The sequence below is a fragment of the Leucoraja erinacea genome, chromosome 2 (assembly GCF_028641065.1).
Source record: "Leucoraja erinacea ecotype New England chromosome 2, Leri_hhj_1, whole genome shotgun sequence".
In the NCBI taxonomy this organism is placed as follows: Eukaryota; Metazoa; Chordata; class Chondrichthyes; order Rajiformes; family Rajidae; genus Leucoraja; species Leucoraja erinaceus.
In genome coordinates, this window is record NC_073378.1 from 132,521,739 (window position 1) to 132,541,220 (window position 19,482).

The 19,482-nt window shown below is 41.4% G+C and overlaps 1 protein-coding gene across 1 annotated transcript in view; it reads left to right on the top strand.

Annotated features, from left to right (window-relative positions):
* Positions 1-19,482, top strand: part of cpsf1 (cleavage and polyadenylation specific factor 1) — an 86,980-nt gene that overhangs the window by 22,769 nt on the left and 44,729 nt on the right. The window contains exons 8-14 of the mRNA XM_055665526.1: positions 2,353-2,492; positions 10,525-10,635; positions 13,060-13,153; positions 13,305-13,392; positions 15,078-15,200; positions 16,088-16,139; positions 17,700-17,794. Of these exons, the coding sequence (XP_055521501.1) occupies positions 2,353-2,492; positions 10,525-10,635; positions 13,060-13,153; positions 13,305-13,392; positions 15,078-15,200; positions 16,088-16,139; positions 17,700-17,794 (703 nt within the window). The remainder of the gene's footprint in view (positions 1-2,352; positions 2,493-10,524; positions 10,636-13,059; positions 13,154-13,304; positions 13,393-15,077; positions 15,201-16,087; positions 16,140-17,699; positions 17,795-19,482) is intronic.

The window sequence follows — 19,482 nt, forward strand, 5'->3', positions numbered from 1 at the left end:
CAACATATCATTATCATATATAGACTTAGTTTTTATTTAACCTTGCAAAGAAACATTCAAGTCATTTTGCTTTGACATGATATCACACAGAAATGCAGTATTTCTATAGAAATTTTCTTTCAATAATTCACAATGCTGATTCAGTTCTTCATGAAATGTAACTATCTGTTCTCGCAAAGATACAAATTTTGCTAACACCTGTCCCTGCGACAGCCAACGCACTTTACAATGATATGGCAAATCCACACTGAATGCCTCATCGTCCAACTTTAGCATATTACGAAACTGACAATGCTGTGTTGCATTTGCACGAATATAGTTAACAATATAACTTGTTGCAAAGTGTCACTTAAAATAGTAGATTCAGCACAGAGATTTTGCTGATGTAAGATACAGTGAAAATAAATGAGAGTATCTGGATCTGATAATACCTTTTTTATCTGTGCAATAAACCCTTCACATTTTCCTGTCATGGAAGGTGCACTGTCTGTACATGCGTTCACTAAATTAACCAAATCCAGTCCAACTTCACGACATTTATCTTGAAAGTTGTTGAAGAAATCTATTCTTCGTGTTCTACCCGTAAGAGTGCCCAAAGTAGTAACTCTTCATAGCAAAGAAAATCTGTTGTGGCCCGAATGAAGTATAAAGCCTGCGTCGAGTCAGTAATATCAGTTGATTCATCCAAATCGATTGATTAATATATATTCTTCCCCCAAAATTCTTAAGGGGTTGGACAGGCTAGACGCAGGAAGATTGCTCCCGATGTTGGGGAAGTCCAGGACAAGGGGTCACAGCTTAAGGATAAGGGGGAAATCCTTTAAAACTGAGATGAGAAGAACTTTTTTCACACAGAGAGTGGTGAATCTCTGGAACTCTTTGCCACAGAGGGTAGTCGAGGCCAGTTCATTGGCTGTATTTAAGAGGGAGTTAGATGTGGCCCTTATGGCTAAGGGGATCATGGGGTATGGAGAGAAGGCAGGTACGGGATACTGAGTTGGATGATCAGCCATGATCATATTGAATGGCGGTGCAGGCTCGAAGGGCCGAATGGCCTACTCCTGCACCTAATTTCTATGTCTATGTTTCTATTTTCCTTTTGGAGTATTGCGTGAAGTTGTTCTGTTACGTTGAGGGCTAATTCATGCTGCCGATCTCCTTGAAAGAGGCAGTTGTTTGCACTTTGAAACCTTATCGGGGTCTAAGCATCCTACAACTTCGACAATGCTACAATCCCTTTCCCCCCCTCGAGTATTTAAGCTACTTTATAAGTCACTTCAATAGCATTATTTTCGGATCTTACTGCTGCTTGAAATAACTGCCTTTGCCTTTCATCTTTTAATTTCTGCAATGCAACCTTTCGGGCCTCACCCTCTAATTTGAAATATTTGTGGTCCTTATGAGTGGCATAATGCTGATGAGCATTGAATTTCTTCAATGTTGTTATTGCAGTTTCACAAAGCAAGCAAATCATCTTATCTTTAGCAGAAACAAGATAATATTGCAGTTCCCATTCCCAATCATTAAAAACTTTTTTCTTCCCTCCGAGTTCTCTGGTTTTCTTTGACATGATGGACTGTTAATCAGACAGAATTTTAAAAAAACAGTCAAACACATACGCTGTTTAACTATTCTCAAATTCAACTTCAAAGGGAAAGCCACGTGCACCGCTTTCAACAGTTGATAATACTGAAGACTGGATGGCCCGTGGACTCTCCCCGACATTTTCTCTCTCGTCAACCAGCCTCAGGCGGTGGTGGCGCAAGTCAGGCAGGGAGTCACATTAGAACTAAATCATGAGCATAACAGGTGTTAAAATAGCCCTCATGAATTACTAATGTTTTAATTGTGGCCATCAGTTGGGGAGGATTATTTCGTTTGACTCTTTGGTATTTTAAATCTGTTCATTTTAAGATTAAAATAAAAATAATAAAAGACGAACAAAAACATATTCATAAAAATAAAAGGATTTGTTCTACAATTTGGATTAATTCAAAAGGCCGGCCGTAATGGCCGAGAAGGCATACGACCTGAAGGCCGCAGGTTCCCCACCCCTGGTTTAGACCAAAGTTCTCATCACATTGGAAAAGCTTGAATGAGTTTTTTGAAGAGTCATGACTTGAAGTCTACGGATTGAGTGTTGGAAGATGGGATTGGACTCCTGAGTTATAAATTGTCTGTGATTGGAAACTCCAACTCGATTTGTTTGTATTTCGCAACACTCGGGCATTCTGCTAAAATGGTTTATTTTCGTTTGATACATTACCTGATTCTGATATCTTCAGATGAATAATTTAAAAATACCATACGGAATGTGTTCTTCATTATATTTTGTCCTTTCTTTGCCTGCAGTCGAGTGGCAGTGCGACAGGACACCTGCAGTATTGTGGCCATCTCTCTGAACATCATGCAGAAGGTTCATCCTGTCATCTGGTCTTTGACCAACCTACCATTCGACTGCACCCAGGCCCTGGCTGTACCGAAGCCCATAGGTGAGCAAGTGACCACACAAGGCAATAGGTGATGTTGTGCCATTGTGTCTGCATCTTTCTGCATGTATGTCGGCAATAGTGTGCAATAATACTTTGATTAGCGCAGGTTGAATAAATTTTATCCAAATATTTCTCCCATCTGTGATAAATGTCTTTCTCAAAATGCCAATATTACACACTATTTGTCTCTTGTACAAAACGTTATACATTTTGGGGTGACATATTTGATATATTCTCAAAGCTATTTAAGATAAAAATGGAACCTAATACAGAAATGATTATATTTGGAGTAAGTGGAGATGGGAACAAATTAAATACACACCAAAACTCATTTTTCAATTATGGGTTAATAATAGCAAAAAAACTTATACTTAAATTTTGGAAAAATGCTAATATACCAACATTTAAAATGTGGATCACTAATATGTTGGACACAGCACACTTGGAAGACTAATAGACAAACAAGATCAATTCTTAATGAGTTGGTCCCCATTTATTGTTTTCTTGGATTCATGTGGTGCTATAGTATCATGAAAATCAAAAGTTTCAGGTATGGGTGAAAGACGATTCAGAATATAAAAAATCCATCTCCTTGTGGCGATTGAATAAACTTCCTCGTGCTCTCCTTCTTCACATTTATTTTCTTCACTATTTTCTTTATCTGTTTTTCACTCGTGCTCACTAGTCTATCCTTCACTTTCTACAACCTCTTTTTCCTTTTTTTCTTCTCTTTTTATTAAAAAAAAAGGAAGTTGTACAGAGAATGTAATATGTTAACATAATTTTTGTACCATTGTATTGTACTTCTAATAAATTAAAAAAAAACAAAAAAAACTTTGATTAGCACTTCACCAAACAGCACTCTGCAAGGTCAATATAACAGCTGAATGCCAGCACGGTGGCGCAGTGGTAGAGTTGCTGCCTTAGAGCACTTACAGTGCCAGAGACCCGGGTTCAATCCTGATCACGGGTGCTTGTCTGTATGAAGTTTGTATGTTCTCCCCGTGACCACGTGGGTTTTCGCGGAGATCTTCGATTTCCTCCCACACTACAAACTCATACAGGTTTGTAGGTTAATTGGCTTGGGTTTGTACACTTGGTATAAGTGTAAATTGTCCCTAGTGCGTGTAGGATGGTGTTAATGTGCGGGGATTGCAGGTCGGTGCAGACTCGGTGGGCCGAAGGGCCTGTTTCCGCGCTGTATCTCTAAACTAAAAACAGCAGAAATGGAGATGCAATCCTGACACTTATTTTTTAATTTTTATTAGAAGTAAGTACAATAATGTAGTACATAAGTATCTAATACATAATGAGATAATACAGTTCATGTACAACTTCTATTTTCAAATTTAGCAGAATAGAACAGGAAATGAGAGAAGTCAGTATAGCGGATAGAGGAAAAAGAATATCATAGCCATAGTGTTAGTTCGTGAGATAGTAAAGAAAGCCCAAAGAAAAGGTAGAAGGTGATAGAGTAGAAAAAAGAGAAGAAAAAGAAAAAGACATAGAGAGACAGAGAGGAAATAAAAATAAAGAGATTGAGAGAGACATACCTATTTAATATCTTTATCCACCCTTCACCCGGTTCTGAAACGTTTAATTTCTAAGGTTGTGTTGCACCATATGCTTGTAAAAAGTCGATAAAAGAAAACCAAATCATTAAGACTTTGTCTGTTTTGCCTAACAGGAGGAGTCTCATTTCTTCAAGATGTAACATTTCAGATATATTTGTTATCCACATTTTGAGCGTTGGTGTAGCTGCATTTTTCCAAAATTTAAGTATGAGTTTTTTTGCTGTTATTAAGCCAAAGTTAAGAAGAGATTTTTGAGACGTAGTTAGTTTACATCCGTCTTCCATTGATCCGAAGATAATCAGTTCTGTAATCGGGGTTCAGTTTTGTGTTAAATAGTTTTGTAAACGTTCCAAAAATGTCTTTCTTTTTCTCAACTTTCTTCACTCATTCGTCTTTTTTCTTTTTCTTCACACACTATATATCTCACGTCTTTCTATCCTTTACTATCTAACTTCTTTTTCTTATTCTAAAAAAAAATAAAATAAAAAATTCCAAAAATGTCATTCCAGAATTTATGAAGTTTTGTACGGGAGACAAAAGAGTGTGTTATAGTGGCGTTTTGAGATGCACATTTGTCACAGATGGGAGAGACATTTGGAAAAAATTTGTTCAGTCTAGATTTTGAGTAATATAATCTATGTAAAATCTTAAATTGAATTAAATTATGTCTTACACTAATCGAACATTTGTGTACATATGGCAAGTGTTTTCCCATCTGTCTTTCGGAATTTTTATCAGTAATTCTCGTTCCCAATCCATTCTAATTGCCTCTGTTGAAGGTATTTCTATATTTAAAATAATATTATATAAATATGATATTATATTACTTGAGTGTCTTTCTATTAATTCCTTCATCTAATAAATCTGAAGTTAGAGATTGATATCCTTGTATTTATTTTTTCAAGCAGTCTCGAACTTGAAGGTATTTGAAATATTGATTACATTTCAGGTTGTATTTTAATTGTAATTTGTGAAATGATAGAAGGTTACCCATTTCATAAATATCTACAATCGTTTTAATTCCTACTCTTTCCCTGTGGGTAAACGTGTTATCAATAATGGATGGTTTGAATGAGGGATTATTAACTATTGGAGAAAGAAGCGATAAATTCCTTAATTTTAAAGTTAGTTTTACTTGTTTCCAAATTCGTATTGTGCTGTGAATAATTGGGTTCTTCTTATATATTATAACCATATAATATAACCATATAACAATTACAGCATGGAAACAGGCCATCTCGACCCTTCTAGTCCGTGCCGAACACATAATCTCCCCTAGTCCCATATACCTGCGCTCAGACCATAACCCTCCATTCCCTTCCCATCCATATAACTATCCAATTTATTTTTAAATGATAAAAACGAACCTGCCTCCACCACCTTCACTGGAAGCTCATTCCACACAACTACCACTCTCGGAGTAAAGAAGTTCCCCCTCATGTTACCCCTAAACTTCAGTCCCTTCATTTTTGTCCTCTTGTTTGAATCGTCCCTACTCTCAGTGGGAAAAGCTTTTCCACGTCAACTCTGTCTATCCCTCTCATCATTTTAAAAACCTCTATCAAGTCCCCCCTTAACCTTCTGCACTCAAAAGAATAAAGCCCTAACTTGTTCAACCTTTCTCTGTAACTTAGTTGCTGAAACCCAGGCAACATTCTAGTAAATCTCCTCTGTACTCTCTCTATTTTGTTGACAATAGTATATTGTTCAATTTTATCGGGGAGAGAAGGATCGCTCCTATATTAAAAGGGGAGCAATCCTCTTTCTCCATTCTTATCCAATCTATTTGTTGGGCAGAGCTGTCCAACCAATGAATTATATTTTTGATATTTGCTGCCCAATAGTAGTACAGAAAGTTAGGGAGTGTCAGTCCCCCAAATTCTTTGGGTTTACACAGGTGTTTTCTTTGGATTCTATGTGATCTATAGTCCCATATGAAATTTGTAATGTCAGAGTCTAGTTTGTTAAAGAATTTTTTTGGTAAATATATTGGAGTAGATTGAAAAAAATATAGAATTTGTGGTAGAAAGATCATTTTTATGGCGTTTATTCTGCCCATTAAAGACATCGGCAGTGTTTTCCAGAATTTAATCAACGCATTCAATTTAGTTAGTAAAGGCTTATAATTTGCATTAAATAATGATTTATATTTTCTAGTAATTTAGATACCCAAATACTTAAATTTCTCTTTTGCAATTTTAAAGGGGAATTTTAACAGATGTGTCGGCACTTGAGGTTTTATCGTCATAATTTTGCTTTTATTCCAATTTATTCTATATCCTGAAAAAGAACCAAATTCCCCAATTAAATTTAATGTATTAGGTATACTAATTTGCAAATTTGTAATGTATAATAATACATCTTCTGCGTACAATGAGATTTTATTATTTGAGTGTTTGGTATTATAGCCGTGAATATTCGGATGACTTCTTTTTGCTAGGGGCTCTATCATTGACACTTCATTTTCAACTGACTTATTGATAACTCTTGCTAACTCGCTTGTATGCTTTGAACAATGTATGCTCCGGATGTTTACCCATTTATTCCATTTCCATTCGCGGCTCCAGATATTAAGAGAGGTAAAACAACCCGATTTGCTCCTCCAACTCAGTCCAGACTCAACACCCAACCAGAGGACACCCACTTGCCATAGGATACTTGGTCTGTGATATCCATCAATACTATAATCCTAAAATAGACACCAAAAGCTGGAATAACTCAGCGGGACAGGCAATATCTCTAGAGAAATGGAATGGGTGACGTTTCAGGTCAATTCAGACTGAAGAAGGGTCACGACCCGAAACATCGCCCATTCCATCTCTCCCGAGATGCTGCTTGTCCCGCTGAATTACTCCAACTTTTTGTGGCTATCTACGGTTTAAACCAGCATCTGCAGTTCCTTCCTACATCATACTATAATCCTATTTAGTAACATTTGCCTTTGCAATGCATGTGTCGTCTAGTTACTTTTTAAATGGTGTGAGATTATCAGCCTCCACCCCATCAGGCACTGTTTCAATCTAAACAGTCTTTGAATGAGGGTGATGGAGGTGCCAGAGGAGGTAGTTGAGGCAGGTACAGTAACAACAATTTTAACACATTTAGACAGGTACACACATAGGGAAAGGTGATGTCACTTTATTGGAAGTAACGTACAAGTTATTGGTTAGACTGCACTTGGACTACTGTGTGGGGTTGTGGTCGCCCAGCTACAGGGAAGGTGGCATTAAGCTGGAAAGGGTGCAGAATAGATTAGTGAGAATTTCACCTGGACTTGCATTAAGATGGAAAGGATGCAGAATAGATTAGTGAGAATTTCACCTGGACTTGCAGGCTTGAGTTATAAGGGAGATTGGAGCTATTTTCCCTGGAGTATTGGTGGCTGAGGGGTGACCTTATAGAGGTGTATAAGATTATGAGGGACATGGAGATGGTCACAGCATTTTCTTCTAGGGTAGGAGAGTCAATACTAGAGGGAATAGATTTAAGGTGAGAGGAGAAAGATTTAAAAGGGCTGTGAGGGCCAAATTTATCACACAAGTGGTGGTTATGGAGAATAAGATGCCAAAGAAAGGTTTTCAGGTGGGTGCAACATCGTAAAGATGTTTGGACGGGTACATGGATAAGAAAGGTTTAGAGAGACATTAGCCAAACACGGACAAATGGGACTAGCTCAACTAGACATCTTGTTCGGCATGGGCAAGGTAGGCCTGATTCCATGCTGATTGACTCTATGGAATAGCTTGGCTAGAGGGACAGCCAAGTCTGGAGTGCAAGTCTTAAGTACTGCACCCAAAAAGCCAGTTTGTTCTATCGTCTTTGCCGATGCTGTAAATAGTTTCTGGATTACCCAGAGTGAATGAAAGTAGATGAAGACTGGATTCTGCGAGGGAACCATTCTTGGCAGGAGGCCGCTTTAGATCATCCACTCGGCACTACTGCCTGGACATGGTTGCAGATGCTTTGTCTTTCACACTGGCAAGCTGCCGTTGCAGACAATGGATGTTCTGGGAGCCTCCTCCTTCGATTAGCTGATTAATTGTCCGTTACTATTCAGATGTGGCATGACTGCACAGCTTTGATCTGATTCCATCTGTGCCTGTGACGATCTGATCAGTGTGTGTGTGTGTGTGTGTGTGTTTTGTTCATTTACAATGTACCAGTTGATTACTCAAGCTTATGTAATCATTATATTTTATTTTAACCTGTTTTATTTTCACGGCCATTAGTGTATTGCATGGAAGTCCTTGCCCTTTCATAATTTTTAAACTGAATTAGTCAGCAGTTCACTTCTAAACAATTTTTGATTTCAAATAAATCATCTTCACAGATGGAAAATAGGCAAGTGAAAATCTGGTGTGTGTTCCTGCAGTAGATGACAGGGAAACTGAAACCAGTCCATTTCAAGTAATCACCAAACAAATGCCTTCACTACCTGGTCAGTTTTTAAAAAAAAAGCTGCAGTGAAAACAGTAGGAGGGAAAAAGAGCAGATGACAGATGCCAGGTTGTTGGTACAAATTAAAACCAGGCTGATTAAGAAAGTTCTCAGGGGAAGTAATAAAAAGGAGTAAGAGAAAGGACGCACAAAGATGATGTGACAGTGTTGGCAAGGGAAGATGAAAGTGGGATTCCTGATGGGCTAACAATGATAAAAGAGGAGGGACTGATCTTGCAGTGGATCAACCACCCTGGTGCAGACGGGATGCATCCCAGGATGCTGAGGGAAGTGAAGGAGGAAATTACAGAGGGTCCTGGTCATAAATGTCCAAACATTGGGGTGGCACGGTGACACAGCGGTGGAGTTTCTGCCTTCTAGCACCAGAGAACCGGGTTCGATCCTGACCAGGGATGCTATCTGTACCGAGTTTGTACGGTCTCCCCATAACCTGCATGGGATTTCTCCGGGTGCTCCAGTTACATCCAACACTCCAAAGACATAGAGGCTTGTGGGTTAATTGGCTTTGGTAAAATTGCGATTTGTCCCTAGTGTGTGGGATGGTGCTAGTGGATGGGGTGATTGTTGGTTGGTGTGGACCCGGTGGGTCAAAGGGCCTTTTTCTGCTTTGTATCTCTAAACTAAACTTAACTAAAATTTGGCGCAATGGCGTAACTGTTACCTAACAGCACCAGAGTCCTGGGTTTGATCCTGACCTCTGGTGCTATCTGTGTGGAGTTTGCACAGTCTCCCTGTGGCTCTGAGTTTCCTCCGGGTGCTCTGGTTTCCTCCCATATCCCAAAGACATGCGGGTTTGTAGGTTAATTGGCCTCTGTAAATTGTTCTTAGTAGGTGAGAAAGTGGGATAACATAGAACTAGTGTGAATGATGGTCGGCGTGGAATCGGTGAGCCGAACGGCCTGTCTCCATGCTGTATCTTCCAATCAATTTTAGTTTTATGGTGCAGCCATAGCTGTGTTTAGTTTTTGGCGCCTCACTTTTGGAAAAATGTGAGGCTGCAATACCACACATAAGAGACTTGATATATATGGATGGACTGGAACGGTGATTGTCCTTGATAAAGAGGAAGTTTACAGGAGTTCTGAGAGGAGCATTTGAGATCCTGAAGGGATAAAGTTGGTAGAAAGAAATTGTTCCCATTGGTGTTAAGATCAGTGAAAGTTATTGGCGAAAGAACCAAAGATGACCTGATGAAAAATTTGACACCGTGATTAGAAACATAGAAGCAGGAATAGGTCATTTGGCCCTTCGAGCCTGCACCACCATTCAATATGATCATGGCTGATCATCCAACTCAGTATCCCGTACCTGCCTTCTCTCCATACCCCCTGATCCCCTTAGCCACAAGGGTCACATCTAACTCCCTCTTAAATATAGCCAATGAACTGGCCTCAACTACCCTCTGTGGCAGAGAGTTCCAGAGATTCACCACTCTCTGTGTGAAAATTGCTCTGGGTGTAGAATGTACAGCGTGGGGAATAATGGCGGAAGATTCAACCGTAGTGGAGTGAGCCGAGTTAACGTTGCAGGTAACTAACCACGGAATAAGATGTCTGATAAAGACAAAGAAAGTGAGTCACCTGAGATGCCCAAATTCAATATGGAGTCCATAGAGCTGCAGTGTAGCTACACCAGCGATGAATTGGTGTTCCTCAAATCTAGCTAGAGGCAAGACACCAAGTGCTGGAGTAACTTGGCGGGTCAGGCAGCATCTCTGTGGAACATGGATAGGTGACGTTTCAGGTTGGGACCCTTCTTCAGACTGATGGTATGTGCATACCAGTATCTACAGTTGCTTGTTCCTACATTCTAACTAAAAGCACAATATTTCAGGTTTTTAGTAGTGTTCTTTATATTTCTCGGTCTATGATTCCAGTTGACTTGCACACAGCACATGGACACGGCACGGCTGAGATGCTTCATAGCTTGATAACGTTGCTGTGTTATTTGTCCTGCGTTATTCCAGTGTCAGTGTGATGTGGACTGCCTCCATTTTGCAGGTGGCGTGGTCATCTTTGCTGTGAACGCACTGCTCTACCTGAACCAGAGTGTCCCGCCCTATGGAGTCTCCCTGAACAGTCTGACCAATGGTACAACGTCCTTCCCGCTACGTAAGTTATCTTCTCTTCACACCATTATGGCTTTCCTGGCGCATGGTTTTCCCGCAAATGGCGATCCAGGTGGACCAGGTGGTGAAGAAGGCTTTCGGAACGCTTACCTTCATAGGGAAGGGCAGCAATTACAAACATTGGGACAATAGACAATAGGTGCAGGAGTAGGCCATTCGACCCTTCAAGCCAGCACCGCCATTCAATGTGATCACGGCTGATCATCCACAATCACTACCCTGTTCCTGCCTTCTCCCCATATCCCCTGACTCGGCTGTCTTCAAGAGCCCTATCTAGCTTGAAAGTATCCAGAGAACCGACCTCCTCTGCCCTCTGAGGCAGAGAATTCCACAGACTCACAACTCTCTGTGTGGAAAAAGTGTTTCCTCATCTCCGACATCGTGATCAGCCGTGCAAGTTGTTGCTGAGACCACAGTTGAGGAACTGTGTACGGTTCTAGTCACCCAGGTTGAAGTTTATTATTGAAGACAGACACAAAAAGCTGGAGTAACTCAGCGGGTCAGGCAGCATCTCTGGAGAAAAGGAATAGGTGACGTTTCAGCTCCTGACCTTCAGACGGAGAGTCAGGGGAAAGGGAAATGAGATATATAGAAGGTACAAAGGACAAATGAATGAAAGATATGCAAAAAAGCAATGATGATCAAGGAAAGTTTTGTTCTTGGCATGTCTTCTGAGGTGCAGTGAAAAGCTTTGTTTTGCATGCTGTACAAACAGATCAGATATACCCAACATAGATAAAATCAAGTACAATAGTTAGAGCTAATAGGGATTATTCAGAGTGCAGACTAAAGGTATAGAAAGGGTGTAGAGAAAATTCACCAGCATGTTATCTGGGCTTGTGGGCTTGAGTAACTGGGAGAGGCTGGATAGCCTAGGACTTTTTTCTTTAGAGCAGAAGAGGTTAATAGGTAGCCTAATGCCCCTGTCCCACTTAGGAAACCTGAACGGAAACCTCTGGAGACTTTGCGCCCCACCCAAGGTTTCCATGTGGTTCCCGGAGGTTTTTGTCAGTCTCCCTGATGGTCGAAAGTGGTTTCCGCTTCTTCTATGTTTTGCCAATTATTTCAAAAAATTCAAAACCGGCCGCGACTAAAAATAGTTTGCCGTTTTAAAAATAGGTAATTTTTTAGTTGAAGCCGGTTGCGATGCTAGTTGAAGGTGGTTGCCAGAGGTTGCAGGTAGGGGAAGGTTTTCTGCAATGTGATCCAATTAGGGAGACTGACAAAAACCTCCGGGAACCGCACGGAAACGGAAACTTGGGTGGGGCGCAAAGTCTCCAGAGGTTTCCGTTCAGGTTTCCCAAGTGGGACGGGCATAATTGTAGAATACAAAATCATGAGGGGCATATATAAAGTGAATACTCACAGTCTTTTATCCAGGGTAGAGGATTCCATAACTAGAGGTTATAAGCTAAACATGAGATGGGAAAGACGTAAAAGGGATCTCAGGCAATTTTTCACTTAGAGTGTAATCTGTATCTGGTAGAAGAAGCTATAGAAGCGGATAGAATTACATAGAAACAAAGAAAATAGGTGCAGTAGGTCATTCGGCCCTTCAAACCAGCGCCTCCATTCAATGGCTGATCATCTAAAATCAGTACCCTGTTCCGGCTTTTTCCCCATAACCCTTGATTCCCTTAGCCCGAAGAGCTAAATCTAACTCTCTTGAAAACGATTTCAAAAGACATTTGGACTGTGATATGGATCGGAACGATTTGGAGGATATCGACCAAATGCAGGGAAATTCTTGAATGCCAACTTGGTTAGTGTGGCCAAGTTGCTCCAAAGGGCTTGTTTATGCGCTGTGTCTCATGCTACAGCTCTGTGTCTCATGCTCTGGAGGATCATTGGACAGGTGTCAAATTCCAGCTCCTCAACGAATGCCTATAGTTACTGCATTCATCCCTAAAACATGGATGAATTGAAAGGTATCTTGAAATGAAGGTTTGGTTTGAAAAATTTTAAACAATCATTTGCTCATTTCGTTATCATTTTCTTAACGCTTCAACGTTTTCATTGAACATGATCAATTGAATGTATTCAAGGTGATCAGTCATTCTTTCCTTAATTAAAGACTCCAATAATTTCTTGACATTGGATGTTAGACTAACTGGTTCATAAATAACCTGTTTTATGTTATCAGCTATCTTTTGCCTCCTTCCTTTCTTCATTATGTGCTTGTCTTCCGAATGAAGCCTGTAGTAATTTGGGATTCGATAGGAATCTGTCACCAAGTACTGTGGATGAATAGGCTCAGAGGTAGAATGACTAATGTAACGAAGGATAGATAATTGTCAATGTGGTGAATATTGCTCATATAACTGGGACTTTGTGCACTTTACCATGTTAGCTGTGAGCCAAGTACAGAAATCATTGCTCTGAATGTGTGTGTATATATTTCCTACAGGGATTCAGGAAGGCGTGAGGATTATGCTGGACTGTGCTCAGGCTGCCTTTGTGTCTTACGACAAGATGGTCATTTCCTTAAAAGGAGGCGAAATGTAAGTATCATTAGCACTCATTCCTCATCTTTCGTATTGAATGTCGGGGCAGGCTTTCTAGAGGTGGAGGCTTACTCTTGCAACCATTTTCCAATGTCCCTGTTCTGTGGGTTGCAACATCTAAGCAGATACCATTGTTCGATTCCCACAGCTATGTGTTGACGCTGATAACTGACGGAATGAGGAGTGTCCGTGCGTTCCACTTCGACAAGGCAGCGGCTAGTGTCCTTACCACTTGTGTAAGTTTTAACATTTCTATTCATTCTGATCATCTGCTATTTTAGATAACTTACTAATTAATGCTTAGACGCCTTCACTCTTCTCCTTCCCCCGCCCACCACCTGCCCCAGTGGTTACGGATTTAACCCACCATCTCCCACCTCCCCCCCCCTCCCCACACCCTCAGTGACCCTGTTCCTTTCTCCCCTGTACACTCGCCTCCCATCTCCAAGTCCACCATTTCCCTTTTACCGCGCCCCCACCCCTTCCGCCCATGTCCCTCCTTTACATTTCACTCCCCTTTATTTTTTATTGTCTATTTTATTTTTAATTGTCTGCTGTATATCGTGTTTTTGTCATGTGTCTGCTATATATCGTGTTTTTGCCATGCAAAGCACCAAGTCAAATTCCTCGTATGTATACATACCTGGCCAATTTTTTTTTAAATTCTGATTTATTCTCTCTTTATTTGACACTCTTTTGTCTCCTTTTAAGCTCTAACATTTGTCATTTACTCTACCTATCTGCCAATTACCCTCTTCCCCTCCCCTGCCTTTATCCCCCTCAATACTTGCATAGCTTTGTCTCTTTTCCAGCTTTACCTACCCCCCCCCCACCCGTCCTGTGTGGAGAAATTTCACTGATGTAGAAATTCTGACATACTCCTCTAATGCGGTGATATGTATTGATTTAAGTTCAGGAGTTTGAGGACAGTCTGATCCAAGTAATTTGAAAGTTACTGCAGGGATTTTGTGATATTGGTTAGTGATTCAGAGATTGAGGGTTATCTGACCCAAGTAGTTTAAAATGTTGCCACATCTGACGGGGTGTAGATGGGGAAGCTATCTGCTGGTGTGGGAAGAATAATTGGTAAGGTGTGATGGATAATAATATTAGAGCAGAGGCTCAAGAGCAACATTTTCACACAAAGGCTACAAATCTGAAACTCTTTCCCCAAAATAACTCCGGTGATTGGGGACAATGGGAGCTCTCAAGACCTGGTGTGATCGATTCTCCTGTCTGAAATGGAGTCCAGGTATTTGTGGCGTGAATGAGTGAGATTGTAGAGTAAAGTGGGTAAACAGTCGGGTCCTGCTCAAACACCCTGTTTTATTGCATTCTGTTGAACTCGCTCTGAGGTGGATTCGAAGGATTCTGCAGTGTTCGGGTGCGAAATAATCAACAACGGGCCTAGTTATGCCAAAGAGAAACAAGTAACGGCAGATGCAGGTGTACAAAATAAGACACAACAAAGTGCTGGAGTATTTCATCAGGTCGGGCAGAATCTCTGGAGAACATGGATAGGTGGCATCCTTCCTCAGACACGAGAAGACCAGAAACATCACCAATCCTTGTTCTCTAGAGATGCTACTTGAATTGCTAAGTTCCTCTGCCACTTTGTGTTTTTCTTTCCTTATTGTACCAAGTTGTCTCCCTGACTTGGCATTATAGATCTACTATTCTGGCAGAAGGTGTTTCATCATCTGTCAATTGCCTTCCTGCAGCTATTCGGGGGAGTTGTGCCCCTGTGTGCCTGCAGTGGTATGGTTTGCCTCAGACATCCACTCTGGAGGGAGGGAATCTCACTCTGGGGGGGATTCCACTCTGGGGGGTGTCATGGACTTTATCATGAATCCTGGAAGTTGAGCAATGCACGGCTGAGGATTGCTTTCCCTGTGCTAAACTGACCCTTCTATGTTCACAGATGACCACACTGGAGCCAGGCTATCTGTTCCTTGGATCCCGTTTGGGGAATTCGCTTTTGCTTAGATATATCGAGAAGCTGCAGGAACCTCCAATGGATGTCGGAAGAGATCGGGAGAAGCAGGTATTAAATCTGCTGTGTAATTATCACTGCTCGCGTTGACCAGTGTTTGTCAACGGGAAAATAGTCTTAGCGTAGAAATGTTTTTCGTCAATGTGGCGACAATGTTTTTCTGCCCAGAAATGTTAGTGCAGGTTTTTGACACTGTTATCAAGCAACTTTCAACACTCCATTAACTTCCTATTATTTAAAGAGGCAACAAGAATTTCATCATGAAATGATTGTTTTCCTGAGATAATTGCAAAGTTTAGTGTTTCCAATAATTACTGAGCTTGGATCGGGTGGACAGTCAGAACCTTTTTCCCCCAGGATGGAAATGGAGCAGTAGAGGGCATGGCTATGAGGAGAGAGGGGGAAAGTTTCATGGAGATGTGCAGGGCAAGTTTTTTACACGGAGAGCAGTGGGGCCTAGAATGTGGTGGGCACAAAGCTAGAAAAATATAGGCCGGGCTATGAGGAAGGGGCAGGGAAGAGGAATTAACAGCATGGGTTGTTCAAAGAGCCAGGGCAAACATGACAGGCTGAATGGCCACCTTCTATGGTTCAGTGTGAGAGTATCCTCCAAAAGGACTGAGTTTGGAGAGTTTTTTTCCAGTAAAATATTGTTTTGATTCTACGTGTTCACAATAATTTTGAAGATCGGCTTCTTGGGCCCAATCACAGAGGGCAGCCATATAGTTGCAGTGACTCATGGAGTCATGCATCCCAGAAACAGGCGCTTCAGCCCAACTCGCCCATGCCGATCAAGATGTCTATCCAATAAGTACTCTTCCCAATAAGTGTAGTGCGTGGGAAAAGGTTGGATGCCCACAGGGAAATTTTGGTCAATAATAGAAGAGGACTATTTTCCTGACCAATATCTAACCGTTTTAGTTTGTTTTGTTCCTCAGGACGAACCTCCCAATAAAAAGAAACGTCTGGATTTGTCTGCCGGCTGGATTGGTGAGTATCTCTGGGACCTGCGGCTGTTTTCCATCTGAGGAGTACTTTCAAATCAGCTTGTACTAGCTACAATTTAGGAGATTGAGGGGGGATCTTATAGAAACTTACAACATTCTTAAGGGGTTGGACAGGCTAGATGCCGGAAGATTGTTCCCGATGTTGGGGAAGTCCAGGACAAGGGGTCACAGCTTAAGGATAAGGGGGAAATCCTTTAAGACCGAGATGAGAAGAACTTTTTTCACACAGAGAGTGGTGAATCTCTGGAACTCTCTGCCACAGAAGGTAGTTGAGGCCAGTTCATTGGCTATATTTAAGAGGGAGTTAAATGTGGCCCTTGTGGCTAAAGGGATCAGGGGGTATGGAGAGAAGGCAGGTACGGGATACTGAGTTGGATGATCAGCCATGATCATATTGAATGGCGGTGCAGGCTCGAAGGGCCGAATGGCCTACTCCTGCACCTATTTTCTATGTATCTCTGTAAATCATCAGTGTTCGAGTATCGTAGATGGTAAATGACTGCTTGCAATTTCATGTGTGTGGTTTGATGATCTCAATCCTCATGGTGCCATCTCTTTTGAGTCATACAGCATGGAAACAAGCCCATCGGTCCAACCCGTCAATGCTGACCAAAATGCTCCATCTGAGCTGGTCCCATTTGCCTGCGTTTGGCCCAAATCCCTCTAAACCTTTCCTATTCATGAAGCTTGAGACACAACTTGTCTTTAACATTGATCAGCCGGAAGAGGGTCTCGACCTGAAACGTCACCCATTCCTTCTGACTGGTGACAGGAACAAGACTGAAAACTTTTATGTTTACTTTAGCTTTCAGCTAAATCTTAACTACATTGCACTTTTAACTTTTGCACTTTTTATAATGCATTTTTAATTTTGCTTTTCTTTTCTTTTAGTTCTATTTTATTTCATTTTATTATTTCATTTTATTGTATGACATGTTTTTATGTGAAGCACTTTGAGTCTGCGTCGTGTATGAAATGTGCTATATAAATAAAGTTGCCTTGCCTTGCCTTCTCTCCAGAGATGCTGCCTGACCCGCTGAGTTACTCCAGCATTTTGTGTCTATCTCTTTAACAAATCCATACTGCTTTCTCTGATCAATCTACATGTCAAGATTAGCAACTAGTTTTGTCCCTGATTGTTACTTCTAAAAACTTTTCCCTTCACCAAGGCTAAAGTGACTGAGGGGAAAAAAACAAAGCGCTGGAGTGATTCAGCGGATCGGGCAGCAACTCTGGAGAACATAGATTGGTGGCATTTTGGGTCGGGGCGCTTCTTACTCAAAATGACTGATCCGTAGTTCATAGGTTTACACCCTTTTCTCCAAGTTTTTCACCAATAAACCTCCCATTTCCTCTCATTCCACCATCCTTAACCCAATACCCTACATCCTGATCTTCACCAAAAATGCTCAAGCTATACTATTCTTCTGCAGAATGACATGTCTTGCAGTTGGATGGTTGGGCTGGGGCAATGCTGAAAGCTCCATAGGAAGAAAGTGGATAGATTCTAAATCACTTGTAACTCTTGTGTTTAATGTTACAGCTGGGGATGTTTCTCTGCTGGATGACATGGACGAGATTGAAGTGTATGGGAATGAAGCCCAGTCCGGTACTCAGCTGGCCACCTATTCCTTTGAGGTAGGACATGACCTGTCCGGTGTCAAAGAGGTTTTTAAATCCTGCTGGTTTAGTTTAATTTTGTCTTGAGATGCAGCACGGAAACAGGCCTTTCGGCCCACCGAGTCTGCACCGTCCAGTGATCCTCGCACATTAACACTAACCTACACACACTAGGGACAATTTTCATTGATACCAAGCCAATTAACTTACAAGCCTGCATGTCTTTGGAGTGTGGGAGGAAACCAAAGATCTTGGAGCCAACCCACGCGTTCATGGGGAGAACGTACAAACTCCGTACAGACCGCACCCGTAGTCAGGATTGAACCCGGGTCCCTGGCGCTGCAAGTGCTGTAACGCAGCAACTCTACTGTGCCACCGTGATCTTAAAATGGCACGCAAAACTTTGAACACGTTCTTTGTGTGCCAGAAGGGGGCTCTGTAGGGGACCCATTTCCTTCCGCCAAATTGTTCTTTTTGCAGAGTCACAACGGAGGTGAACGGGAGAAGAAGGGTTGGGTAATAGAAACATAGAAAATAGGTGCAGGAGTAGGCCATTCGGCCCTTCGAGCCTGCACCGCCATTCAATATGATCATGGCTGATCATCCAACTCAGTATCCTGTACCTGCCTTCTCTCCGTACCCCCTGATCCCTTTAGCCACAAGGGCCACATCTAACTCCCTCTTAAATATAGCCAATTAACTGGTCTCAACTATCTTCTGTGGCAGAGAATTCCAGAGACGGGTACACAATCTTCATTGTTGATGATCCTGCTGTAGGATCATTCACTCCCAGCAATGTGGAACTGGGGAGCAGAAAGGGGTGCTTGAAATCCTGGCTGAGTCTATGAAGGCAAATGTTGTGGTCATCACTAGTTGCATTCTGGAACATGGTGCATGGGTGGTACCAGAATGGACCAGCACCATTTCCCCCCAGGGTCTTCCTCATATTTTGATTATGTTTTTATCATTTGGTAACAGACGGCTTGATATAAAAAGGCCAGATGCACAGTTCTATTTCCCTCCATTTGTTTCGCATGATTTGTCAGACACATTGAATTGTCTCCTTGAGGAACCTTCAAAACATGGTCGAGAAGTTTATTGTCAAATCAACAAATACAGTGAGGTACAAATGCGATGAAAATCTTGCTTGCAGCAGCATCACAGTCACCCAGACTCAGCACACTAAAACATTAATTACACATTAATCACACATAAATTCAAGAGTAGAAATTGTTTAGTCATATGTACCGACAATGGAACAATGAAGTTCTTACTTACAGCAGCTTAGGGCTGTCACACAGTACGTTTGGACAATATATGATAAACAAAAATTCATTAAATTAATAACCACAATACTATTGCAAAAAAAAAAACAAACAAAATCCGTAGTGAAATTTTTGCCATGAAAGGGAAAAAAAGCTGTGCAAACAAAAAAAAAAGACATAAGTGCAAAAATATATACAATTCAAAACCAAGATCATGGTCGTGCAAGAGGTGCTTATTAGTGTTCTGTTGCTCAAGTAGGATTAGGTTTAAAGAACCTGATGGTTATAGGAAAGTAGCCGATTCTGAACTTGGTGTGGGACATGGGCTTTCTGTAGCTCCTGCCTGATGGTAGCAGGGCATGCCCCAGATGGCGGGAATCCTCGATGATAGATGCCCCCTTCTTGAGGCAACGTCTCATGTCAATGCTTGTGATGGTAGGG